Here is a 24,120-nt window from a genome sequence, read left to right as displayed (position 1 = left end):
TGCCGACATGAGCCAGCACCGAAGTGCATCCTCACAGTTGACAACATGTCTGGAGGTTTTGGAGCATCAGAGTTCCTCCAGAATTTGCCAAGTTCTGCCAGATGAATCTTCCCTTCACCTGTCTGTCCCTGTTTTCTGCTCTTCCGTGTGCATGTGCATGTGTCCACGTGGCGAGCAGCGCAGTGCGTGTGGCTGTGCTTTGTGTGAGACCATCCCGTCACCATGAGCAACAAGGAGATGGTTTCCATGGAGACAGGTCAGTCAGACATTACAGCAGTATCTTCCACGTTGGGAGAGGTCTTTGTATGAAGCAACACTCGCTGTCACACTGCGACATTAAAATGTTAGTGAGTATTATTTGTGTTTTCGGTAAGTCGGTTGTTGTGTTACTTTGTATTCATCCGCTGTGAACTTGTCAGGTGTTCTGCCTCAGATTCAGGCTGTGATGGTGTGTGAAGGCTCCACGGCTCCCTGAACTGTTGTTGCTGTCTTTTAGGTTAATAATCAAGAGAGAAGTAAAGCAACAGTTTCTTTTGGTGTGTGAAACACCAGAGCAGCTCTTCATCTGTGTTCTTCTCTGTGTTCTGTGCCGGTAGAGAACAAAGGGCCGAGGAAGGTGTTCCTCCCCAACAAACTGCTGGAAAGTCTCCCTCGTCTGTCCCGCCTGCCCAGTGAGAGCCTCAGGTGGAACACGAATGAGGTGAGACCCGTTGTTCAGTGGTGGTGCGTTGATGTCCTCTCTGTGGCTGCGGTGTAGAGAACATGATCGTTGGTGTCTCAGCCGTGAGGGGCGGTGATCGACGGTGCTCTGTTTCTGCAGGAGATCGCTGCCTACCTGATTTCATTCGACAGACATGACGAGTGGCTCTCCTGCACCCTGAGAACCAGGTACGCCTCTTGGAGCTCGCCAGGCGTTGGCGAGGGAGCCCTGGTATTCACGCTCGCCGGTCGCTGTTGTTCTTTCAGGCCGAAGAACGGCAGCGTTATCCTTTACAACAGGAAGAAAGTGAAGTACAGGAACGATGGATACAGCTGGAAGAAAAGAAAAGATGGAAAGACGACAAGAGAAGATCACCTGAAGCTGAAGGTCAAGGGCATGGTGGTGAGTCTGGATCCAGAATACCAGCTTTCGTTTGGAACGATGTGGAATTTCTGCCAAAGTCTTTGTAAGTGCTTAAAGAGCGACACGAAGTCTTCCTTCTCTGCTCTCAGTGCCTGTACGGATGCTACGTTCATTCCTCCATTGTGCCCACATTCCATAGGCGATGCTACTGGCTGCTGCAGGTCTCTCTCTCACACACACACACACACACACACACACACACACACACACACACACACACACACACACACACACACACAGAGTTGGGTAAGAGTAATGGAAACGGCAGCTGTCATCACTCCATAACCATGATCTGCTCCTGTGTAACAGAACCCAGACATCGTGCTGGTCCACTATCTGAACGTACCATCCCTGGAGGATTCTGGGAAATGCAGTCCGCTGCTGTGCACAGTGGCCAGCCGCCATGACATCATGAGGTGGAGCCGTGATGACCTGCTGAGTCAGTTGAAGCCCATGTGTAAGGAAGATGCTGACGGGGATGGCGGCCATCGTGAGCAGTTTGTCGCACTGCGTGTAGTTTTACACCTGCTGTCGTGCAGTCCACAGTATGAAGTGGTCGGGCGCCGCAGGAGAATTCAGCATCGAGGACTTGGTTCAACACATTCTGGAGAGGCAGAGAGCCAAACCACAACCCCGGACACACACCTGCCTCTGCAACACCGTCCAAGGTAACTTACCTGTCATCACCGTGGCGACGGCGTGAGCTGGCCTGCCCACCTGTGCGTGTCTTTAGTGTCTTCAGGAGTGAACATTCCTCACCGCTGTAACAACACCAAACATCGGATCATCTCTCCCAAACTACCGTCCTCCTCCTGCACACCCCCCCCCCCCTGAGCTAGGGGAGGCAGGGAGAGATGGAGCAGGAGGAGACGCACCACTGCCCCGCCTCCAAGCTCAGAGCAGCCCTGCCTCATCACCCCACCCCCCCATGTGAGTAAAGCATCAAATCAGAGGAGACGGCGCTAAACCAGCAGCGCAGTTCCATTTTCACTTCTCTGCTTGTCTTGCAGCTCCACCTCCTCCCCCCCTCAAGCACACAGAGCCACCATGAGCATGGGTAACCATGGCAACGGCCTCTACAACAGTCGTGCCAATCTCGCCACTGTGGCGCTACCACAAACCGCAGTCATTGTCATGGCAACAACCTCCACTGTCACAAAGGGAGGAGGGGGAGGAGCCAGAGGAGAAGAGGCTGGGCCAGGGCGGAGTCTCTCGCTGACCCACTCCGGACAGTTGCTTTTGTCCCCCACTCTTCCCGCGCCCCCCTCGTCCCCCCCCTCTTCCTCTTCGCCTGCTCCCCCCCCACTCCAGGTGTCACCACGCTCTCCCTCACCCTGCTTCCATCCCCGGTCATCGGCAGCCTCCTCCTCACCCCCTCCTCCTGTTCTTCTCCTCCTAACACAGCTGCCACCTCTCCTCCCTCCCTCATTCCTCCTCCCCTCCCCATGCCAACCCCCCCCCCACCCATCCCTCCTGCCTTTGACCCTGACTCCTTTCTCAACTCCCCTAAACAGGGTGAGACTTATGGGGGGCTCCTCCCCCCCAGTGCCTCCTCCACCCTCTCCTCTGTTCTGTGTTCCTCCTCACCCTTCTCCCCCGTATCACTAACCCTTTCCCTGTCCCCTCCCTCTACCCCTCCCTCGTCAGTGTCGCCTCGCTCTTCATCCTCCTGCGAGACTGTCCGGCGAGGTTCCGCCGCCGGCTATCTGCTCCTATCTCTCCTCCCTCCCCCCCACCGTCACCCTGTCTCCCTCGTCCGCCGTGACCCCACCCCTCCTCCCCCTCTGCCTGGAGCTGTCAGCTCTCGGGGAATCGGACGGAGCCAGGGGCAGGGTGGTGGAGGAGGAGGAGGACGATGAGATGAGAGGTGGTGATGAAGGCGGAGCTCCGCCCACTGACCTGCCGCAGGTGAGCCCGACACTTTTGCTCCACTCCAGCTGATATGGAATTGTGTTTACAACTTCACGTGTCTCGACATGCTGGTTCACTGGGGGTGTGTTAGCGAATGCTGGGGTTAGAACGGCCAGCGTGTGATCACACCTCTGTCTGGTCTCCAGAGACCGCCGTCCTCCGCCAGCTCGTCTCTGCAGCAGCAAACGGGGAGTTGCGTTGCACCGCTGCTCGTCGGCCAGCACGGGACATGTCCTTCCACCCCATCGGCCAATCGGACCAAGCAACAGGCTAAAGCGGAGCGGCCTGTGGTCCTGGGCCAGCCTTTCCATCACTCCGAACTGTCACCTCCCCACCAGCCCTCGGTGCTTGAGCACAGCCGCCCTGATCCTGCTGTGAACTCCCCCCCTGCTGCTCTTGCATTTGATGATGCTCCGGCAGTGACGCCTCCCATGGAGGTGAAACAGGAGATAAGACAGAGCTACGACACAGAGGAAGCCTGCATGGACACACATCTGGAGGGGGAGGAAGAGGAAGTGGACCAGTGTCAACAAGGAGGGGAGGAGCTTGACATCTCGTTTGACAGCCAGTTTCCTGACCTCATGGCTGACCTGATCACAGAAGAGGCCCCTCCTGTTGCAGAGCCTCCAAACGCTGCTCCCACAGCGTCCCACATCTCAAATGTTTTTCCCGTGGGAGTCCGTTACATGGTGCCCCCTCAGCCATCACCCTCTTCTTCCTTCCTTCCGTTTCCTCATCCACTGCCATCTTCTTCCTCCAGTCGTCTCGCCTCCATCACTGACTTCTCCCCAGAATGGTCTTACCCAGAGGTAACCTAGCAGCATTTTTTGGCTAGAAATATTTTTGTTCTTTTGTCCTCTGATCTTAGAGCCATTTTATGTTTCGGTGCAGCAAATATCCATCTATTTGATTAGCCTCCATTGCACAGCAAACCTGTGAGCACCAGGGGGCAGCATTGATTAGCTTGTTCAGCAGCCAGATGCAGACACACAGGAAACATCTGTCAACTGATGTGGACTACTCAGTAATTGTCTCTTACTGACGTGTGTAGGGAGGTGTGAAGGTATTGATCACAGGACCTTGGAATGAGCTTTCGGGTCGATATTCTTGTGTTTTCGACCAGAGCACTGTCGCTGCATCACTGATTCAGCCTGGGGTGCTGCGGTGCTACTGTCCTGGTATCCACACACTCGCACTCTCTCACATAACAGTTCCACTGAATAATTCTGAAGAATCTTTAAGTTCATCAGTACATTTGATTGAATGTTCTGCTCATAAAGTCTGCCACATGAGGGCGCCGGTATGTGCCGTGGGTTCTGACTGTGTCTCCTCTCTCAGCCCATGAGGCTGGCCTGGTGTGTCTGCAGGTTCTGGAGTCGGGAGGATCCATCTCCTCGTCGGTCCTGTTTGAGTACCGAGCTCGAAACGCCAGTTCTCTGCCCAGCTCGCAGCTCGACTGGCTCTCATTGGACGGTCAGTGTCAGAGAGCAGGAACTTCCTGTCTGTAGGTGTACTCAGCACAGCTCCGCAGGTTTGAGGCTGTTGTGCTTTAAATGAGGATTTCTGGATTCAAAATCGCGCCGCCTTCACGGTGTGATTGAAGCAGATTCTCATCATCACCGTATGTCAGACACGCGGGTGCTGCTCAGCACTTGGTTTCACACTCCAGTTGGAGTTGAAGACAGTCATGCTTGGAGCTCATTTACCAGCCTATTAAAACCGGTTTGACCTGATGGCACCCAACAATCCCCCTCCAGTTATCCTGCTAATAATAAAGCTGATGCCGGCAGACGCTGCAGTCCAGACAAGACCAGCAACACCCGGTGGAGAGCGTCTGTCCCGGTTGGGCGACACTCGTGAGCAGGAGCGCCCTCTAGTGTCTGCTGCTCCAGATTCTTCAGTCCAGACGTGATGTTTCAGAGGAAAGTTTAATTGGGTACCTTTTAGAAAGCTTTCACTCTGGACAACTGATAAGCAGCTGCTGACGTGTGTGAGGATTCCAGGCTCAAAGCCAGGAATGTGACGCATCCCAGCATGCCTTGCTGCATATCACCATCCAGAGCTCTCACACACGCTGCTGCCTCTTTTAAACGAGTTGATCCTCCCACAGCCGCGCGGTCTGCTTCCTGTGCGGTCTGCTTCCCTTCATGAAGTGTGTGAGTGTGTTTGTGTGTCCCCTGTTAGCGCATCATCGTCGTGCGTGTGTGTGTGTGTGTGTGTGTGTTGTGTGTGTGTGTGTGTGTGTGTGGAGGGAGGGGTAATTTTTCCAATGACATCATAATGTCCCCAAAATACTTTTCACCTGCACTCACTCCGACAGTGAGACTGAAGATGGACGCCGTGCAGCAGCCGGACGCTGTCGGTAGGACCGCGCTCTCACTTCCATGTGTCTGTCTGTATATTGGTTGTCATGGTTACAGATGTTGAGCACAGTTTAAATTTTGATTCTTTCCAGCTTGATTCTGTGTGTAGCTGCATTAACGTGCTTTAGGTCTTTTTTTAGTTCAGATGTAGTTTTTTCATTCTCTTTTACTTTTTCTAATTTTGACTTGAGTCTCGATAGTTTAAGGAAAGACCATCAGTTTTCCCCTCAGCCTTTGGAAGAAACCCTGATCCCATCTGAGCTGTGGTGGCTGCAGCCCGACAGCAAAGCTGCTCCAACGATGCCAAAACCTCACAACTTGTGATTGATCTGATTCATCTCAGCCGCGAAACAACGGCGTTCGCTGAGATCGTTGGTTGGCTGAAGGCCGAGACTTGGTTGCTTAGCTGAGCTTCAGAGGCCCCCCCACACACACACACACACACACACACACTGCATGAACAAAAGTTCCTGCCATTGAGTTTTTTCACTGTGGGTGTTTGTGCTTGTGCTTGTGTGCGCTCATGAATGTGTGTGTATACAGGTCACAGTGTATCAGGCTATATTAAGGACTCGACTTTGATTTCCTACACACGACCACACAGGAGCTGCCAGATCGATTGAAGTCAGTGGAAATAGTTTCCATTCAGAGTGTGTGTGTGTGTGTGTGTGTGTGTGTGTGTGTGTGTGTGTGTGAGTGTGTGTTGGAGAGGACCTCTTGAAGCAGATATTTTGGAGAGCAGTTTTCCATTTGACTCCTGATTATCTCTGTCAGCACCCACGGTGCTCCGTTCCACGGCCTCGCTGGATGATTGACAGCAGGTGTTCTGGTGTGACGCGCTCTTGGGTCCAGCTGAGGTCTGACTCTGTTCCGACTGTTCTCTGCAGATAATCAGTTCAGGATGTCCATTCTGGAGCGTCTGGAACAGATGGAGCGCAGGATGGCAGAGATGGCTGCCCGTGACAGCAGCAGCCAGCAGCAGCAGCACCACCAATACAGCACGCAGCTGGCCACGCCCCCTCCTCCAGCTCTACCTGACGACCACGGGCAGGTGAGATTCCAGGAAGGTCACAGAGGTCAGCAGGCTGCCTGATGGTGAGAGGGGAGGTTTGACATGTGTGCAGCTGCTGGACCTGGCTCTGATCCTCAGCAGCTGTGACTCATGGAGTTAAAATAGGCTGAGAGTCAGAAGGGAGGAGAGGGGGAGGAGGGGGGAGGAGAGGGGGAGGAGGGGGGAGGAGAGGGGGAGGAGGGGGGAGGAGAGGGGGAGGAGGGGGGAGGAGGGGGAGGAGGGGAGAGGAGGGGAGGGGGGAGGAGGAGAGGGGGAGGAGGGGGGAGAGGAGGGGAGAGGGGAGGGAGAGGAGGGGAGGGGGGGAGAGGGGGGGGAGAGGAGGGGAGAGGGGGAGGAGGGGAGAGGGGGGGGAGAGGAGGGGGAGGAGGGGGAGGAGGGGAGGGGGGGAGAGGAGAGGGGGAGGAGGAGGGGAGAGGAGAGGGGGAGGAGGGGAGAGGAGGGGGAGGAGGGGAGAGGAGAGGGGGAGGAGGGGGAGGAGGGGATGATGACTGTGGTGGTGATGATGATGGTGATGATGATGGTGGTGGTGATGATGGTGATGATGATGATGGTGTCTCACGTGTCCTCTGTCCCCTTCTGTCTCAGGCGTCTCAGTGGTTTGAGAGGAGGATTGTGGGAGTTTGTGAGCGCATGATGAGAGGAGGACGGTGGGGGGGGCGGGGAGAGAGGCTCCATCACTCAGTCCGTCACCGAGGCATGACGCTGCTGCACCTGGCTGCTGCTCAGGGCTACACACACCTGATTCACACTCTGGTCCACTGGAGGTACACACACCTGACACACACTCTGGAGCAACACACACTCTGGAGCGACACACACCTGACACACACTCTGGAGCGACACACACCTGACACACACTCTGGAGCGACACACACCTGACACACACTCTGACAATGAGAGCGCCACTGCCACCTACTGTCTGTGCAATTACACTTTATTCTAGTATGGCCAAAAACACAAAAACATGTTCCCCAGGGTCACGCCCCCCCCCCCCCCCACACACACACACACACGCCCCCCCCCCCGGCATCGCACCGTGCTCCCCCAGGGGGGCGCGCCCTGCTCTTCACACATCCACTGACTGTGTTTTGCTTCAGGATGATGAACAACGACAGTTTGGATTTGGAACAGGAAGTTGATGCTCTGAACATCGACCACTTCTCCTGCACACCTCTGGTATGATGCACACACACACCTGACACACACACACACACGCCTGACACACACACACACGCCTGACACACACACACACGCCTGACACACACACACACGCCTGACACACACACAACACATGCCTGACACACACACACGCCTGACACACACACACACGCCTGACACACACCACACATGCCTGACACACACACCCGCCTGACACACACACACACATGCCTGACACACACACACGCCTGACACACACACACACACGCCTGACACACACACACACACGCTGACACACACACACACACACGCCCGACACACACACACACACCTGACACACACACACACCCCCCCGACACCCCCCCCACGCCTGACAGGAGTGTGTGTGCTGCAGATGTGGGCGTGTGCGTTGGGCCACCAGCGAGCAGCAGAGCTTCTGTACAGCTGGAACAGCTCAGCTTTGGGGATCCCCGACTCGTTGGGACGCCTGCCCCTCGCCGTGGCTCGCTCCCGAGGACACACCCGCCTCGCCATGGCGCTGGAGGAGCTGCACACGCGTGCCATGTCTCCAGCCGACCCAAGCACGCTGCAGCCGCCATCTCCGTCGCCGTCCAGTCTGGACACAGGTACCGCGTGCCCGTCCTGGCCCGTCCCACCCTCAGTCACCGTGTTGCCCCGTCCTGATGGGATGTCCGTTGTCCGTGTTGCAGGTCTGAGCTCCTCCAGCAGCCTCCCGTCCCCCAGTGACCCCAGCTCACCCTCTCCCAGTTCTGCCTACTCCAGTGGCCCGGCACTGATGGACACCTCCCCCTCCTCCCCCTCTTCCCCCTCCTCTCCTTCCTCCTCATCCTCACTGTCCCCTCCTGCCCCCTCTCCCCTCCCTCTCGCCTCCCTTCCTGCTGTGTCCATGTTGGGGGAGGAGCTTGATGCCAGTCTGAGTACAGGTAACCAGCTCACACGTGTTTCAGAAGTGAGCACTTGTCTGTCTTGGCCCCGCCCTTGACCAGTCGCAATCCTCCAGGCCTGAATGCCGACGCCTCCAGAGACTCTTTTCTGTTCTTCATGGACTACAAGAGCAGCTGCCCACACCCCCCCGCCCACACGTACCATCCAGGGCACATTGGGGGCCGGGGCCACATGTCAGACCTGCTGGAAGAACAACTCCTGAGCTACAGCGAGAACGCTGAAAACGAAGGAGAGGAGGTGGAATATCTGGAGGAGGAGGAGCTGCAGGTACGCATCAGCTTCCTGATCCCTCCTTCCAGCGCTGCACTGCCTCACTGCTGTTGAATTCTTGAATCGGATCAAGTCGGATCCGTGCAGGTCAGGCACTCTAAGCAGGTGTTTGTTGCTGTGGTTACCCTTTGACCTGACAGGTTGACATGGCAACGCTGGCCGAGCAAATTATCCAGGCGACTCCAGAGCGAATTAAACAGGAGGACTTCCCCAGGGGGGCGGAGTCACTGCTGAGAGAGAGGCAGGACAATGTAGCCATGCAGGACACCTGGTTGGCGACTTACCTGGAAACCGTTGACGTCCAGACACACTCCCCCCCCAGGTAAGCCCCGCCCAGCACAGCCCAGACGCTGCGCCCGAGTCCAGTTCCGTACCACGACAGTTTGTGTTTGCACCTGTAGGCGGATGTGTCCCCCCTCACCTCTGAGCGCGCTGGCTCTCCAGAGGCTCCGCCCCCCATCCTCTGCCGCATGGGCGGAGTTTCTAAACGCTTCAGCCAACGGGAAAATGGAGAGAGACTTTGCTCTGCTGACCCTGACTGACGGCGAGCAGAGGGAGCTTTATGAAGCTGCTCGGATCATCCAGAACGCCTTCAGGAGATACAAGGTGTGTGTGAGTGTGTGTGAGTGTGTGTGTCACATGAACCAGGACATGTTGTTGCTTCCACCTTCTACATCAATCTGAAGAATAATATTTTTGTAGGGCCGCAAGTTAAAAGAGCAACAAGACGTGGCTGCAGCTGTCATACAGAGGTGCTACAGGAAATACAAGCAGGTGTGTGTGTGTGTGTGTGTGTGTGTGTGCGTGTGTGTGTGTGGGGACACGCTCCATTAACACTAAGCTAACCTGCTGCTGTGTGTTGCCTCTCTCCCTCTGCTCAGCTAACATGGATAGCTCTGAAGGTACGGCTGTCAGCTGATGTGTGTGTTTTCTGAGCCGCGTGTCCTTCAGCAGGATCAGTGTTTTGTGTTTGTGTGGCTTCTCATGTGAATGATTTCTTTGAGTTTCCTGACTGATCAGGGCTGGAGGCCAAGTCTAGCATGATGCTATTGTTAGCATTGGCACCTGATTCCTGTTGTACTGTAAGAACGAGGTTTGTTGGCTGTGAACGCTCATGTGGCGCTCTTCGCCTGAGGTGTCCACTGCTGCCGTGTCGGTGCATCCTGGGTATGAGCGGTCACCACAGCCACCCTCACGCTGTCTGACCACGCGTCTCTGTGCACGGCTGCTCTGAAATGGTCGCTGTGTTCCCTCAGTACGCGCTCTACAAGAAGATGACCCAGGCGGCCATTTTGATCCAGTCAAAGTTCAGGTCGTACTACGAGCAGAAGCGTTTCCAGCAGAGTCGCAGAGCGGCGGTCCTCATCCAGCAGTACTACCGCAGCTACAAAGAGTTTGAGCGTCTGAAACAGGCCTCCAGAAGCGCCGCCAACCACAACCCCAAGATCAGGTAGGAGCTCTCCAGCGGTGCTGGCAGGGTGTCGGCAGTCGGCTTCACTTTCATTGAGAATCGCTATGTTTGCCTTGTCAGGGGCACCTTCTTGACCAAGAAACAGGACCAGGCTGCAAGAAAGATCATGAGGTTCCTGAGACGCTGCAGACACAGGTCAGCTTCTGAAGCGTACACACTCCCTGTGGGCGGGGCCAAAGCCTAAAGCCTAAAGCTGCTCCTGCTGTTCCAGGATCAAAGAGCTGAAACAGAGCAGAGAGCTGGAGCGGAGAGGGCTGACCACCTAAACCACCTAAACCACCTTCAGTTTGCACTGAGGAGCAGAGGACTCTGCACTGTCTGTCCGCCTGTCTGTCCTCTCTCCTGAATGTAGCTGTCTGTCCCTCAGCACCACCACACAGGCTCGTCCTTCCTGCTCTCACAGTCCGCGATGAAGGCCACGATGTGGTCAGATATCACCACACATGTAGCAGCTGTGTCCTCCACTCATGCTTGTGACTCGACTGGTTCCTGACTGGTTACTGGTTCAACTCCCAGTTCAGCAAAATCCCTTTTAGGACAAAGAATCAAGAACGCAACCTTTCTGGTCCCGGAGGAAGCTTGGACGGATGCGGCTCAGGGAACACACACACGTTCCCATGATGCAGTTGTGCTGAGCTGCAGCTCGGCTCAAATCAGACATTTTTAAATGCAGTTTTGTCACTTTTAATATACTCAAAGCTATGTAAACAATCATATAGAAGCATATATATATATGTATAGAAATTATATATTCTCATGTTTTTATTTATTACAGCATGAAGTGTGTGTGTGTGTGTGTGTGTGTGTGTGTGTTGTACACACGGTAAGGTCGAGTCTTAAAGAACCCTGATTTCTGACCTCAGACCAGTCAAAATGCACGCTAATGTGGCTCAGTGTGATGTCACTTCCTCTTATTTGTGTCAGTGATATGGCATCAGTTGTTTCCATGCCAACACAGCATTGACGAGGTCACAGTTGCGACTGTTTCTGACGTGGCCATGCACTTCCTGTTGCTGTGTTTTTAATGATATGGAGCCTGAGCATTGCTGCGCCGTCGTCATGGTGACAGATGCAGAGGTCAGCATGAGTGTCTGTTTTTGGAGAATCCTTTCAGTTGTTGTACTGCAGTGAAGCTTTGCATGAGTTGATTCCCCAGACTTTCAAATCCAGTATGTTCAAATCTGCAGATTAAACCAGATCTTTGATATTTGCCTCGTCTCAGCTGGTTTCCCGTCTGGGCCGACTGGTCGTGCTGTTGCCAGGGTCCCCCACAACACCACAACTGAAGGTTCCCACGCTTGAACGCACACCTGCTCTCAACGTTGCTGTCGTGCACAGGCCCACAAGGTCTCACAATTTTGGCGTTTGAATATTGACCTTTTTATTTTTGATTTTTTTCCGTAGTGCTTTGAAGAGACTTTGTCCTTTTGCTCGATTTGACGGAATCCTCGTAAACCATCGTTGGTGGTGTGTGTGGGCTCATGGTAATCCTCTCGGGTGTGTGTGACCTCGCTGGATTCTCCAGGGTGTGCGGCAGCAGTTGTCCAGGGCCACTAAGAGCAACAGGGTGGGGCAGCCTGGCCTGATTAATAAACAGCATCAAGTGGATTAGCACCATTTCCACCTAAGTAACAAACTAACTGATTGGATCAGTTCATTAGTTAGTTGGTCCAGTCAGTTTTTGGGATGTAGATGGGAGGGAACATCTTGAGGGTTTATTAAATAGCAAAAAGATGTGAAAGATTATGTCGACCACAAAGATTATCATTTTAATTTATCTTTATAAAAGTTTCACCAATGTCAACGGAACCACATTTACACATTTTCCAAATTTGGGTGGAATAAAGTACATCTGTTATCACAGGTGTCATCAAGATCAGCCTGAAGTCTTTTCTTCATCGAGTGACGTTCACGATCCACAAACCCGGAAGCCTCGGAGGAATAATCAAAGCGGCAGGAATCACGTGACGACCTTTAGTGCCGTGTGCAGGACGTTGCTACAGTCGACCGCCAGGGCGCCCCAACAGCAATACGTTTTCCTAGAAATTAAGTATTCAGCTCACATATTTGCTCCATAAAACGTGGAAAATTGAGATTTAGAAACAGATTTTAACCAACTTCCTGACTCGTGTAATGTAACACTTCTTAGGGGAAATCAAAGCCGTCCGCGACACGTCATGGCGCTTCGCGTTGTTCTGGCACCATGGCAACGGTGGCCCCGCCCCCTGACGTGTGCTGGTGCTCGCTACAAATTGCACAGCGTTGCTGGACCAGGTCAGGATCCTGGACCAGGTCAGGATCCAGAACCCGGACGGTGTAGGACTATATGGAGGCCAGCTGGGGTAGCGGAGAGCTTTGAACCAGCAGTGGGGGTTTTAAAAACCTTTGTCCGCCGTTTGCGCTGACTAAATCTATTCTTCCGAGAAGCTAAAGTTAGCTAGCATTCGTCCGCAGATACATGTCTAGAACCCGGATTAACTTCTCTTATGGAGCAATTTGGGCGGACTAAATACGCGCGGCAGCTGTTGAGGAAGCAGCCGTGCGGCGAGAGACGACAGAGTGACGACCCCGAGGAGCTGGAGGGGGGCCCCGGCGCTCGGCAGGCAGCATCGGCCGAGGCGCAGCGGGCCAGCGCCGCGGTGAGCCTCCGCTGGAGCTGCGAGCTCTTTTCTACCTCATTTCTACCCCGCATTTAGTTACAGCTGCACTAGTGTAACTAGAGTACAGTTACTGCTGCACTAATGTAACTAGAGTACAGTTACTGCTGCACTAGTGTAACTAGAGTACAGTTACTGCTGCAGTAATGTAACTAGAGTACAGTTACTGCTGCACTAGTGTAACTAGAGTACAGTTACTGCTGCACTAATGTAACTAGAGTACAGTTACTGTTGCACTAGTGTAACTAGAGTACAGTTACTGCTGCACTAATGTAACTAGAGTACAGTTACTGCTGCACTAGTGTAACTAGAGTACAGTTACTGCTGTACTAGAGTACAGTTACTGCTGTAACTAGAGTACAGTTACTGCTGTAACTAGAGTACAGTTACTGCTGTAACTAGTGTAACTAGAGTACAGTTACTGCTGCACTAATGTAACTAGAGTACAGTTACTGCTGCACTAGTGTAACTAGAGTACAGTTACTGCTGTAACTAGAGTACAGTTACTGCTGCACTAGTGTAACTAGAGTACAGTTACTGCTGTAACTAGAGTACAGTTACTGCTGCACTAGTGTAACTAGAGTACAGTTACTGCTGCACTAGTGTAACTAGAGTACAGTTACTGCTGTAACTAGAGTACAGTTACTGCTGTAACTAGTGTAACTAGAGTACAGTTACTGCTGTCAGGCATTGGTGCAACCTTTCCACCTTTTTAAAGTCATAACGAGGGAAACATCCAGATAAAAGTCCTATGATGATGAAACTTGATGATTTGTGTCGCTTCAGTCGTCTTTGCACAACAGGAAGGGGCGTGGCCTCTCAGCAGGAAGTAGCAGCGATGACTCTGACGACAACCACGAGCCTTCACCAAGGAATGAAGTGAGCAGCAGCCAGCAAGTGCTCAGTCCACACGAGGATGAAGATGAGGAGGAGGAGGAGGAGGAGGACTCTGAAGATGATGATGAGGATGAAGATGAGCCTAGCGTCGCTATAGAGGGCACGTACGATCCCGCCGACTACGCCAACTTACCCGTGAGCACAGAGATCAAAGACCTGTTCCAGTACATCACCCGGTGAGGATCCATCATCATCATCTTCATCATGGAGAGCAGCAGGAACCGACCCAATCAGTTAAACCATAATCCATAAATCAGTTGACTAAAAATGATCCATAAATCTCTAAAATAGCCTGACTAAATGTCGACACCTTTAATGACACGTTATTAAGCTATTGAGCAGAACGATCAATCAAACGCTCCATAAGACCTGACGGTGGTGACCAACGATGGAGGGAGTTCTGCTTGTGTTCGCGACCCGTTGGTCTGATGAGCCGTGTCGGCCGCCGCAGTACAGTCCTAAGTGCGTGGAGCTGGACCACAGCCTGAAGCCCTTCATTCCGGACTTCATCCCGGCGGTCGGAGACATCGACGCCTTCCTGAAGGTCCGAACCCTCGATGACGCGTCCCGGCTCTGTCGATCTGGAACTGACTCGCCTGTGCTGTGTTCAGGTGCCGCGGCCCGATGGTGCTCCAGACAATCTGGGCCTGCTGGTTCTGGACGAGCCCAGCGTCAAACAGTCGGACCCCACGGTGATGTCACTGTGGCTGTCGGAGGAGAGCAAACAGCACACGGTCACCAAGGTACACACACACACACACACACACAGCTGCTCACACACTCACTCACACACACGCACACACACTCATCACACTCACTCTCACTCACTCACACACACACACACACATGCACACACAGCTGCTCACTCGCTCACTCACACACACTCACTCACAACACTAGTGCACTCTCACTCCTCATCACACACACACACACATGCACACACACGCACACACACGCACACACCGCGCACACACTCACATCACACACACACCTCACACTCACACTCACACACACGCACACACACTCGCACACACACTCACACACACACGCGGGCACGCACACACACGCACGCACACACGCAACACACACGCACGCACACGCACGCGCACGCACCACACGCGACAGCACACACACTCACGCACACAGCACACACGCGCACGCACACACACGCACGCACACAACGCACGCACGCACGCACACACACCACGCACACACGCACACACACGCACTCACACACACACACTCACACACGCACTCACACACGCTCACACGCACACACACACTCTCACTCACTCACACACACACACATGCACATACACACGCACACAGCTGCTCACACACTCACACACACACACACACACTCGCTCACACTCACTCAGTCACACACTCACGCGCACAACACTCACACACTCACTCGCACACGCACGCACACACACACGCACTCGCACACGCACGCACGCGCACACTCACTCTCACACGCGCGGCACACACTCACGCACACACACACACACACGCACACACGCACGCGCGCACACGCACGCACACACGCACGCACACACGCGCACACGCACACGCACACACACACACGCGCGCACGCACACCACACGCAAGCACACACGAACACACACGCACTCACACGCACGCGCGCACGCACACACACCGCGCACGCACACACACGCACGCACACACGCACACACACGCACGTCACGCACCACACACACTCACACACACACACTCACTCACTCACACACACTCACTCTCACACTCACACACTCACTCACACACTCTCACACTCACACTCACACACACTCTCACTCACTCACACACACACACATGCACATACACACGCACACAGCTGCTCACACACTCACTCACACACACTCTCACTCACTCACCACACACACACACACACTCGCTCACACTCACTCAGTCACACACTCACTCGCACACACTCTCACACTCACTCACACACACACTCACTCACACACTCACTCTCACACTCACTCACACACACACTCACTCTCACACTCACTCACTCTCACACTCACTCTCACACTCACTCACACACTCGCTCACACACACACTCACATACACTCTCACACTCACACACACACTCGCTCACACACTCACTCACACACACACACACTCACACACTCACTCGCTCACACTCACTCACACACTCACTCACACACTCTCACACTCACACTCACACACACACACTCGCTCACACACACGCACACACACTCACACACACACCCTCACTCTCTGCTGCTTGCCTGTGTGTGTGCAGCTGCAGAAGGTGACCAGTGTTGCCAGCCCCCACACCAACCCTCGGCAGGTGGACAGCTGGGTGGAGAGCATCGGCGCCCTCCACCGGTCCAAACCCCCGGCCAGCGTTCTGTACAGCCGGGCGATGCCGACCATCGACAGCCTGATGCAGGAGTGGCCCCCGGAGGTGGAGGAGCTGCTGGCTGCTCTGCAGCTGCCCTCGGCCCGGCTGGGCTGCAGCCTGGCCCAGTACGCAGACCTGACCTGCTGCCTGCTGGACGTCCCCGTCTACGGCAGCAGGATCCAGGCTCTGCACCTGCTCTTCACCCTGTTCCTGGAGTCCAGAGACCTGCAGCACTTCACACACGGCTTAGAGAGATCACCGGAGAGGATCCCATCACAGCCCTGAGAGGATCCCAGCACAGCCCTGAGAGGATCCCCATCACACCCCTGACAGGATCCCATTGATGTTTGAACTTCTGCTTCACATTTTCTGTCTAATAATTGAAAGTTTATCAGTTAATTTATTAAACGATTTTCCAGCTGAAACAGATCTCTCTGCTTCTTTGATGAGAACCTGAAGGAGACAACGTGCTCACACAGCCTTAATAAGGATAAAAAACTTTATTGATCCCACATGGGGACGTTACAGCGGCAGCGTGGGGCCCAGTACACAGTAGTTAGAGACTCTGTTATTATTTACATTATACAGGAGTAATGTCGGACAGTGAAGAAGAAAAACAGCCTTGATAGTTTGTTTCCTTTTGTGAAATGATCGAAACTCTTTTATGGCTTCAGAAAGCAACACAAGTTCGTTTTGTCCGAGTGGATCTGGAACCTAATCTCCAGCAGGGATCCACTCTTGGCTCCGGGTTCAAAGGTCAGGTCAGATGCTCACTGGACTGAGAACCAGCCCCCAGAAAAGGGAACCAAAATGCAGAACCGTGTTCTCCAACAGAACCTCGGGGATCATTCGGGACCATTCTGGTGAGTGGTCCAACAGAACTGAGGTCCACGGTGATCAGAACCCTGTGGATCCGATGGTGGAGCTGCTCGTGCTGGTAGCATGTAGCATGAAGAGGCTAATGAAGATAATCGATGTTCCGAGAGGTCCGCTCCACTTCCGGAAGCGACCAGAACCGCTGGAGAAAATTCCCATTTAAAGACACTTTAGCATTAAAACGGAGCCGCTTTCTAACCGTCATTATCCACGTAAATCGTATTCGTCGCGATCGACGTTATAAACGTGGGGCGGTTTTGGAGCCGCCTTTCCCACAATGCACCGCGCTGTTATTGTTGCGGCGGGTCCATCATGGCGGCTCCGGGCTGCGTCTTCCACCGAACCCTGGCTCGGTCCAGACAGCCTCCTCACAAGGTGTGAATCGCCTCCCGATGCCGTCGCTGACTTTAGATCGATTCATTTGATTGGTGACCGTCTGGATCCCCGATCGTCCACTAGATTAGGTTCTAAAATCTGTCGGTTGAGCCGTAACTGAATTCGAAAGCTGAGCGCGGGTTCCGAGCAGCAGCAGCGGGTTCGTTGTGTCCCTGGTTTGAGTCCTTCTCACCTGTGCAGGTGGTCTGCAGGGACCTGCTGCTGGTGGCGGCGCTGCAGCGCTACAGCAGGGACCAGGGCTCCTCCGTCTACTTCCCCCAGGCCGTCCTCAGAGGTGAGACTGCGCCCCCACAGGTATGGTGGCTCCGAAGGCCCAAACTGTGTGTGTGTGTGTGCTCTGCTCCGTCCCAGGCCAGGACCTTTATGACGTCACGCTGACGGACGGGGACTGCAGGCTGAGGGTCACTCTGGATCCTGGTCTGAACCGACTGGTGGAGAGACGCGTCCTGCAGGCTGGGTCCTCGCTCCGGAATGCCACGTTTGGCCACGCCATGTCCGCTCAGCTCCCGGAACACCCTGGAGCGTCTGCAGCCGGACCCAGGTGAGGGGGGGCGGGGACGGGGGGGGACGTGTGCAGCAGGATGTCTGCAGTGTGTTTGTCCTCCTGCAGTCTCATCCTGCTGAGTGTGGAGGTGACGGGAGGTCCGGAGGAGGAGGCCCGCAGGCTCCGCCCCCAGCCTCTGCCCTGGTTTGGGTCAGCAGACCCAGGTGAGAGGTTCTGTCGCCCCCCTCGGGGACAAGGCCAGCTCTGATGGGTGGCTCTCATTGGACAGGTGTGCTGGTCCCTCTGAGAGCCAGTCGGAGTGTGTTCCTGCCTCTCTGGAATAACGTGGACTACAGCGGCGAGCAGTGGAGGGAAACTCCTCCCACTGAGGAAGAGGAGGACGAAGAGGAAGGTAAACATCCTGTCCGTGTCTGTCTGTCTGTCACCTGTCTCACCTGTCTGTCTGTCTGCAGGGGCAGAGGCCCGACCTGGGGTAACAGTGGCGGAGCTACGGGACGCCTTCCTCTCCGCCCACCAGGGCGTCGCCAGGGGCGCCGTCCGGCGTCCGCTGATCGTACGCATCATCAACAAGTCCCACCTGATGTATTATGGGAGAAGCGAGCGGAACTGCAGCTGTCCATATAAGGTAATGTTGACAGCGGAACGCCGCGGAACGCCGCGGAACGCCGGCGCCGTGCGTAACCGCTGTCTCTGTCCAGGCCGTGTTGGAGGTGTGCGACCGCACAGGAAGTGTGTGTGTAGTGTTGTGGAATAGCGTTTGTGTCCAGTGGTACCGCTGTTTGAAGCCCGGTGACATCATCAGGCTGAGAGGCTTTCGTGTGAAGCGGCGCTTCCAGGCGGAGCCGGAGGACGTCGGTACGAAACCTCTGCTGAATCCATCGTAACCCAGCTGAAGCGAAACGCCGAATACGAGCTAACGCGCACTGGTGCTGCTAACGTTACACGATAGCTGCTATAGCTACGCTAACATGGACCTCAAGCTGTTGTTGCAGGACCGAACACTTCTGTTAGCTAAAAGAAATCTGATGCTATAAAAGGGGCGGAGCCTGACCATGAACGCAGACGTCTAAATCTGTGCTGTTCTTCCAGAGATCAGCGCGAACAGCCGAAATCCTGCTGCTCTCATCTCACTGATCCCACAATCCTCAGTGGCGCCCGAGTTCCTGCCACCGCCACCCACCTACTGTTTCCTCTCCAGGTACTGTCTCTCTCTCTCTCTCTCTCTCACACACACACACACACACACACACACACTCTGATCAACACTCTTTCTGTCAGTAAGGAGCTTCTGGACCAACCTCCTGGTGCCGTGTGTGACGTCATTGGTCTTCTGACATTCTTAGGACGATCAGAGCGAACTAGAAACAAGGGTGAGCTGTTGTCATAGTAACCAGGATGGTGGGCTCACTTGTAGTTTTCCGTGATGTGTGCTGTCCTGCTAGATGGCCACGGGGAAGAGCTTTTGGAATATCGCTGGATGCGATTGGAGGATGGGACAAGTAATCAACCAATCACGGTGAAGCTCCTCTCCACATCTCAACCTGAAACCCACCAACAGCTCCACCCACGTACGAACTCTCCAACAGATTAGCTTTGTTGTTGCTAACGTAGAACAGATTGGCTTTGTTGTTGCTCACGTAGAACAGATTAGCTTTGTTGTTGCTAACGTAGTAGAACAGATTAGCTTTGTTGTTGCTAACGTAGAACAGATTAGTTTTGCTTGTTGCTAACGTAGAACAGATTAGCTTTGTTGTTGCTAACGTAGAACAGATTAGTTTTGTTGTTGCTAACGTAGAACAGATTAGCTTGTTGTTGCTAACGTAGAACAGATTAGCTTTGTTGTTGCTAACGTAGAACAGATTGGCTTTGTTGTTGCTAACGTAGAACAGATTAGCTTTGTTGTTGCTCACGTAGAACAGATTAGCTTTGTTGTTGCTAACGTAGAACAGATTAGCCTTGTTGTTGCTCACGTAGAACAGATTAGCTTTGTTGTTGCTAACGTAGAACAGATTAGCCTTGTTGTTGCTCACGTAGAACAGATTAGCTTTGTTGTTGCTAACGTAGAACAGATTAGCTTTGTTGCTGCTCACGTAGAACAGATTAGCTTTGTTGTTGCTAACGTCGGGCTGTGCTAACAGTGTTTTCTGTCTGTAGTTTCGGTGGTTGTTTGCAGCAGAGTGAAGCTGATCAGAGGTGCTGATTGGACCGAGCTCTGCTTCTACTTGACCAATACCACCTACACACAGGTGTACTGCACAGGTAATCAGAGTCACATGACCACTCTGTGTTCCCCAAGCCCCTCTGTTACCTGATTGGTCACATGACAGGACTAGGACAACACTCTGTGATGAATTACCGTAAGCTCCGCCCAGTGCGGCAGTTCCTCCAATGGGTGAGGAGCCAGGAGGACCGTCCGATGCTGAGCAAGGCTGTGATTGGAGGATTCTTCACATACCCGCCTCCTCCCATCTCCTTGGAGACGTACATGAAGGACAGGAGAGGTGAGTCCCCGCGTGTCCGTTTTCCTTCTTCTAAAGGTTGAACTCACCGCAGGTGTGCGCAGGTGAGCCGGGCTTTCTGAGGGGGGTGGAGCTTCAGAGGGAGATGGACAGGCTCTGCTACCGGGAGCGCCGCACCTTCTGTGTCCAGGCTACCGTTACCATGGTGACGTACAGCCTCAGAGGACAGGTGAGTGTTCCTGACTGCCGTCCAGACACAGGTGTGCCACCTGCAGCAGGGACTCATGGGTGTTGTAGTTGACAGAGCTGCTGTGACGAAGGCGAGTGTGTTTGTCTCTCAGGAGGACCGTTGTTTGTTCTGGACACATGGTTCTTCATCACTGCCCCCCCCCCCACCCTCCCCTCAGCCTCCCGCGCTCTCCCCCGCCTCCCCCTCCAGCCCTCGCTCCTTCGGGGCCTCCCCCTCCTCCTGCTCCTTCGGGGCCTCCCCCTCCTCCTGCTCCTCAGCTGTCAGTCACCAGCTGCCGCCGCCTCTGGACCGCCGACACAGGTGAGACTCAGAGGGCGTGTCGATGGGGGGGGAGGGGCTATGCAGAGTCACTGTGTGACCCTTCAAACAGGAAGTCCAGGAAGAGGAGGCGGCTTCTGCTGGACACGCCCAGGAAGAGGTGGGTCCTGGCTCAGCTGGCGTCAGCTGCGTTCTGATGTGATGTGTGTCCTCAGGTGTCCATCAGCCGCCGTCCAGCCTGAAGCCAACAGTTCAGGTAAGGTGTGGGCGGGTCCCAGGTGCACCTGTGCCAACGCTGTCTCACCTGGAACCGCTGTTGCAGCCATCCTGTTCGAAGCCTCGATGGAGTTCCTCCAAAGCACCAGCACAGACGAAGATGAAGAAGACGAGGAGTCCTGCGTCACGCCGCCGCTCCCCCCCGTCCTCACGCCCGTCGCTGAAGAGACGTTACCTTTGCGTTACGACCACAGTCGGAGGGAGGAGCTGGCAGGTGCCGTGGCGCTGGGTGGGCGGCTCTCCGGGACCGCCGGCTGTGTCTTGGAGGACTACTACACTCTGAGACTCAGAGGTACGTTCACCTGTGGGAAACTCAACGGCGCCGACGGACGTTAACGCTCTGAACGTCTCGCTGCAGCTCTGACAGACGCCGTGTTGCTGGACGCCGTCTTCCTCCCGCACTCCTCTGGCTCCTCCCACCAGCACTCCAACACCTGGAGCTCCATCTTATCACATGGAGCCTTCTCTTCAGACACACCTCCCCCTTCACCAGGTACACACACACACACACCCACACACACACACACACACCTGACACCAAACTTTCTTCTCTTCCTGTGTCAGCTGACCTGATCTGCACAGCGAGCCAGCTGGCCAATCAGAGGCTGGTGTGCGTGCTGGAGGCGTGTCATCTGGGCGGAGCCAGAACGGAGCTGATCCTGAGTCGAGCGTTTCGTCTGACTGACGCAAGCTCACAGCAACACGAGTGATTCTGTTGAAGGTTTCACTTTATCTCTGGATCTGTGATGGAGATTTCAGCAGTTTCTACATTTCTTCTGTCTTTTTTTAGTTTTATTAACGTTTCCTCATAAACACGACCTTTGAACCCTGGATGTCACTGTATTCATTTTATTGTATGGTAAAAAACAAAATCTGCGTGGTTCGAAATTGCTTGTTAGCTGTACCCCCCATGACTGGCGGTGGGCGTGGCTTGGCCGCGCGGGGCGTGGCTTGGTCGCGTGGGGCGGGGCTTGGCCGCGCAGGGGCGGGGCTGGCGCTCAGCTGTGTTTCTGGCAGATGTAGCGCAGCTGAGTGAGACAGTGCAGGTCGTTAAGACGCCCGTCGGTATGAAGTTGGCCGCAGTCCTCGTCTCCGTGACCCAACCCGTGACCGGTCCAGCTGTCCGGCTGACCCGGGCGCCACCGCCTGGAACCAGAACGAAGAGGGAGAACATGGGAGGAGGCCAGGGAACAGTGAGACCGGTCGGCAGGAAGTGGCCTCGGCTAACCTCGGTCCGAGCTCACCTGCGGTCCATGACGTAGGGAGTGTGGTTGACCCACTCCCACTTCCCGGTCCGATCAGTCAGGCCCACCCAGTACCAGGTGCCAGCCGAATGTTTGACCACGAAGTCCTGAAGCAGAGACACAGGATGAGGCTTTGGCAGAGGCCAGGAGGGACCTGCTCGGGACTCCTTCCTCACCCACTCCTTATCAGTGGTCAGGATCACCAGGTGGGACTCGTGTCCGGTGCACCAGTCCTGGGCCTCGTCCCAGGTCATCGCCACATTACTGAAGAAATAGCAGCTTTTCCCAAAAGGATCCCAGTTCAGAGCACAGCAGCCGTCCGTGGTGGAGCCTGGACACAGCAGCCACAGGTGGGACTCCTCCCACTCACAGGTGTGTCCGCACACTTCCACGCTCATCAAGTGTGACGCTCTGCGTGGGGGGGTGTGTGTGTGTGTGTGTTGCTCTGGGTGTGTGTGTGTGTGTGTGTGTGTGTGACGCTCTGGGTGGGTGTGTGTGTGTGTGTGTGTATGACGCTCTGTGTGTGTGTGTGTGACGCTCTGCGTGTGTGTGTGACGCTCTGCGTGAGTGTGTGATGCTCTGGGTGTGTGTGTGTGACGCTCTGCGTGTGTGTGTGTGTGTGACGCTCTGTGTGTGTGTGTGGGGGGGGGGGGGGTACCATTGTTGATGATGCGCTCGAGGGAACATTTAAGATTGGCGACTGTCCTGCTGAGTGAGTCCAGGGTGGACAGGTCCTTCAGTGCTTCCCCTACTGAACACACACACACACACACACACACACACACACACACACTCTGTCACTCAGACCGTTAGACTGGCTGAACTGGTCTCCAGGAGCAGACTAACTGACCTGAGGTCAGCTGGTCCCTGTTGCTCTCCACAGCGAACTTGAGGCGATGAACATCTTTGGCTGCTTCTGCGACACACACACACACACACACACACACACTCACAGCATCAGTCAGGAGTCCGAAAACCCGGTTTGTGTGGCGGCGGCAGCAGGTACCGTTGGTGAGCTGCTGGGAGGAGCTCAGAGACGCCGTCAGGTTCAGAACCGACTCCTCCATGAACCACAGTCGGTTGGAGATCCCCGTGCCTGCGCACACACACACACACACACTAACATTGTTGACTGAAGTCTGTGTGTGTGTGTGTGTGTGTGTGTGTGTGTGTGTGTGTCCTCACTGCTAGCCCCCAGTGCAATGATCAGAATCAGGACGACTGTAGCTGTCAGAGCAGGAAACATCCAGCGCCGGATCCTGAAGGGTCGTGAGAAAGACCCAGGAGGTTCTGGAGAGGACACAAAGTGCTTCAGTCCACGGCGGCTCAGCTTTTGTCCCACCCAACACGGGCCAGCAGAGCTACCTTGGTTCCAGAAGGTGCTGTCCTCCTCAGGGTCATCGTGGTACTCAGTCGTCATGGCAACGTCTCACGGTGTCTCCCCTCGTCTTCTACGTTAATGTCTGGTGGTGAACTGTCTGCCTGTCCAAACTGGAGCTGAGGGTCATCGTCCACCAGGACGCACTTTGAACTGGAAAACACGCTCTGTGTGTGTGTGTGTGTGTGTGCGTGCGTG

At 54.6% G+C, this 24,120-nt stretch overlaps 4 protein-coding genes and 1 long non-coding RNA gene across 6 annotated transcripts; 3 read left to right on the top strand and 2 right to left on the bottom strand.

Annotated features, from left to right (window-relative positions):
* Window positions 1–11: 11 nt before the first annotated feature.
* camta2 (calmodulin binding transcription activator 2) lies at window positions 12–11,539 on the top strand. Its single transcript, XM_057027984.1, is given in 28 exon segments — window positions 12–256; window positions 597–700; window positions 821–888; window positions 967–1,102; window positions 1,213–1,284; window positions 1,433–1,580; window positions 1,663–1,791; window positions 1,857–1,947; window positions 1,949–2,053; window positions 2,134–2,420; window positions 2,423–2,819; window positions 2,821–3,031; window positions 3,181–3,843; window positions 4,086–4,212; window positions 4,373–4,507; window positions 6,285–6,448; window positions 7,055–7,233; window positions 7,567–7,645; window positions 8,022–8,253; window positions 8,338–8,571; window positions 8,649–8,860; window positions 9,004–9,185; window positions 9,265–9,469; window positions 9,566–9,637; window positions 9,745–9,765; window positions 10,120–10,313; window positions 10,395–10,469; window positions 10,546–11,539. Coding segments are annotated over 28 exon segments (4,611 nt in total). The 5' UTR covers window positions 12–222; the 3' UTR covers window positions 10,601–11,539.
* Window positions 11,540–12,036: 497 nt separating this feature from the next.
* On the bottom strand, window positions 12,037–12,590 carry LOC130523081 (uncharacterized). Its single transcript, XR_008949786.1, has 2 exons — window positions 12,453–12,590; window positions 12,037–12,373 (listed from the first exon to the last, which is right to left on the bottom strand). It is a non-coding gene; the product is annotated as an uncharacterized LOC130523081 (long non-coding RNA).
* ift46 (intraflagellar transport 46 homolog (Chlamydomonas)) lies at window positions 12,574–16,705 on the top strand. Its single transcript, XM_057028028.1, has 5 exons — window positions 12,574–12,973; window positions 13,778–14,066; window positions 14,341–14,432; window positions 14,500–14,631; window positions 16,179–16,705. The coding sequence occupies exons 1-5, from the start codon at window positions 12,821–12,823 to the stop codon at window positions 16,563–16,565; spliced, it is 1,053 nt and encodes a 350-aa protein (XP_056884008.1). The 5' UTR covers window positions 12,574–12,820; the 3' UTR covers window positions 16,566–16,705.
* A 265-nt stretch (window positions 16,706–16,970) lies between these two features.
* si:ch73-71d17.2 (RPA-related protein RADX) lies at window positions 16,971–22,131 on the top strand. The gene is given in 20 exon segments (XM_057027992.1): window positions 16,971–17,458; window positions 17,461–17,531; window positions 17,733–17,826; window positions 17,904–18,093; window positions 18,163–18,260; window positions 18,326–18,448; window positions 18,510–18,682; window positions 18,756–18,912; window positions 19,147–19,255; window positions 19,336–19,427; window positions 19,500–19,625; window positions 20,212–20,316; window positions 20,385–20,558; window positions 20,621–20,745; window positions 20,858–21,066; window positions 21,137–21,184; window positions 21,240–21,280; window positions 21,347–21,592; window positions 21,659–21,793; window positions 21,865–22,131. Coding segments are annotated over 20 exon segments (2,487 nt in total). The 5' UTR covers window positions 16,971–17,433; the 3' UTR covers window positions 22,011–22,131.
* A 2-nt stretch (window positions 22,132–22,133) lies between these two features.
* asgr1a (asialoglycoprotein receptor 1a) lies at window positions 22,134–24,069 on the bottom strand. 2 transcript variants are annotated; one of them, XM_057028039.1, is made up of 8 exons: window positions 23,910–24,069; window positions 23,730–23,834; window positions 23,551–23,640; window positions 23,395–23,460; window positions 23,203–23,295; window positions 22,721–22,875; window positions 22,545–22,651; window positions 22,134–22,446 (listed from the first exon to the last, which is right to left on the bottom strand). In XM_057028039.1, exons 1-8 carry the CDS (start codon window positions 23,962–23,964, stop codon window positions 22,299–22,301), a joined length of 819 nt encoding a protein of 272 aa, XP_056884019.1. In that variant the 5' UTR covers window positions 23,965–24,069; the 3' UTR covers window positions 22,134–22,298. The 2 variants fall into 2 exon arrangements, with proteins under 2 accessions (XP_056884019.1, XP_056884020.1); XM_057028040.1 differs by having other exon boundaries at window positions 23,203–23,292.
* Window positions 24,070–24,120: the final 51 nt, after the last annotated feature.

The sequence above is a fragment of the Takifugu flavidus genome, chromosome 3 (genome assembly GCF_003711565.1).
Source record: "Takifugu flavidus isolate HTHZ2018 chromosome 3, ASM371156v2, whole genome shotgun sequence".
In the NCBI taxonomy this organism is placed as follows: domain Eukaryota; kingdom Metazoa; phylum Chordata; class Actinopteri; order Tetraodontiformes; family Tetraodontidae; genus Takifugu; species Takifugu flavidus.
The sequence above is the reverse complement of the archived record's forward strand: the minus strand, read 5'-3'. Positions and strand labels throughout refer to the sequence as shown.

What these genes read in the sequence shown, in the direction of transcription:
- ift46 (XM_057028028.1), top strand. Translation starts at nt 12,821, where the DNA reads ATGGAGCAATTTGGGCGGACTAAATACGCGCGGCAGCTGTTGAGGAAG. An exon ending in CGCAGCGGGCCAGCGCCGCG is followed by an intron (nt 12,974 to 13,777) that starts GTGAGCCTCCGC and finishes GTGTCGCTTCAG; the next exon opens with TCGTCTTTGCACAACAGGAA. An exon ending in ACATCGACGCCTTCCTGAAG is followed by an intron (nt 14,433 to 14,499) that starts GTCCGAACCCTC and finishes TGCTGTGTTCAG; the next exon opens with GTGCCGCGGCCCGATGGTGC.
- asgr1a (XM_057028039.1), bottom strand. Translation starts at nt 23,964, where the DNA reads ATGACGACTGAGTACCACGATGACCCTGAGGAGGACAGCACCTTCTGG. An exon ending in TGACCACTGATAAGGAGTGG is followed by an intron (nt 22,652 to 22,720) that starts GTGAGGAAGGAG and finishes TCTCTGCTTCAG; the next exon opens with GACTTCGTGGTCAAACATTC. An exon ending in CCCTACGTCATGGACCGCAG is followed by an intron (nt 22,447 to 22,544) that starts GTGAGCTCGGAC and finishes TTCTGGTTCCAG; the next exon opens with GCGGTGGCGCCCGGGTCAGC.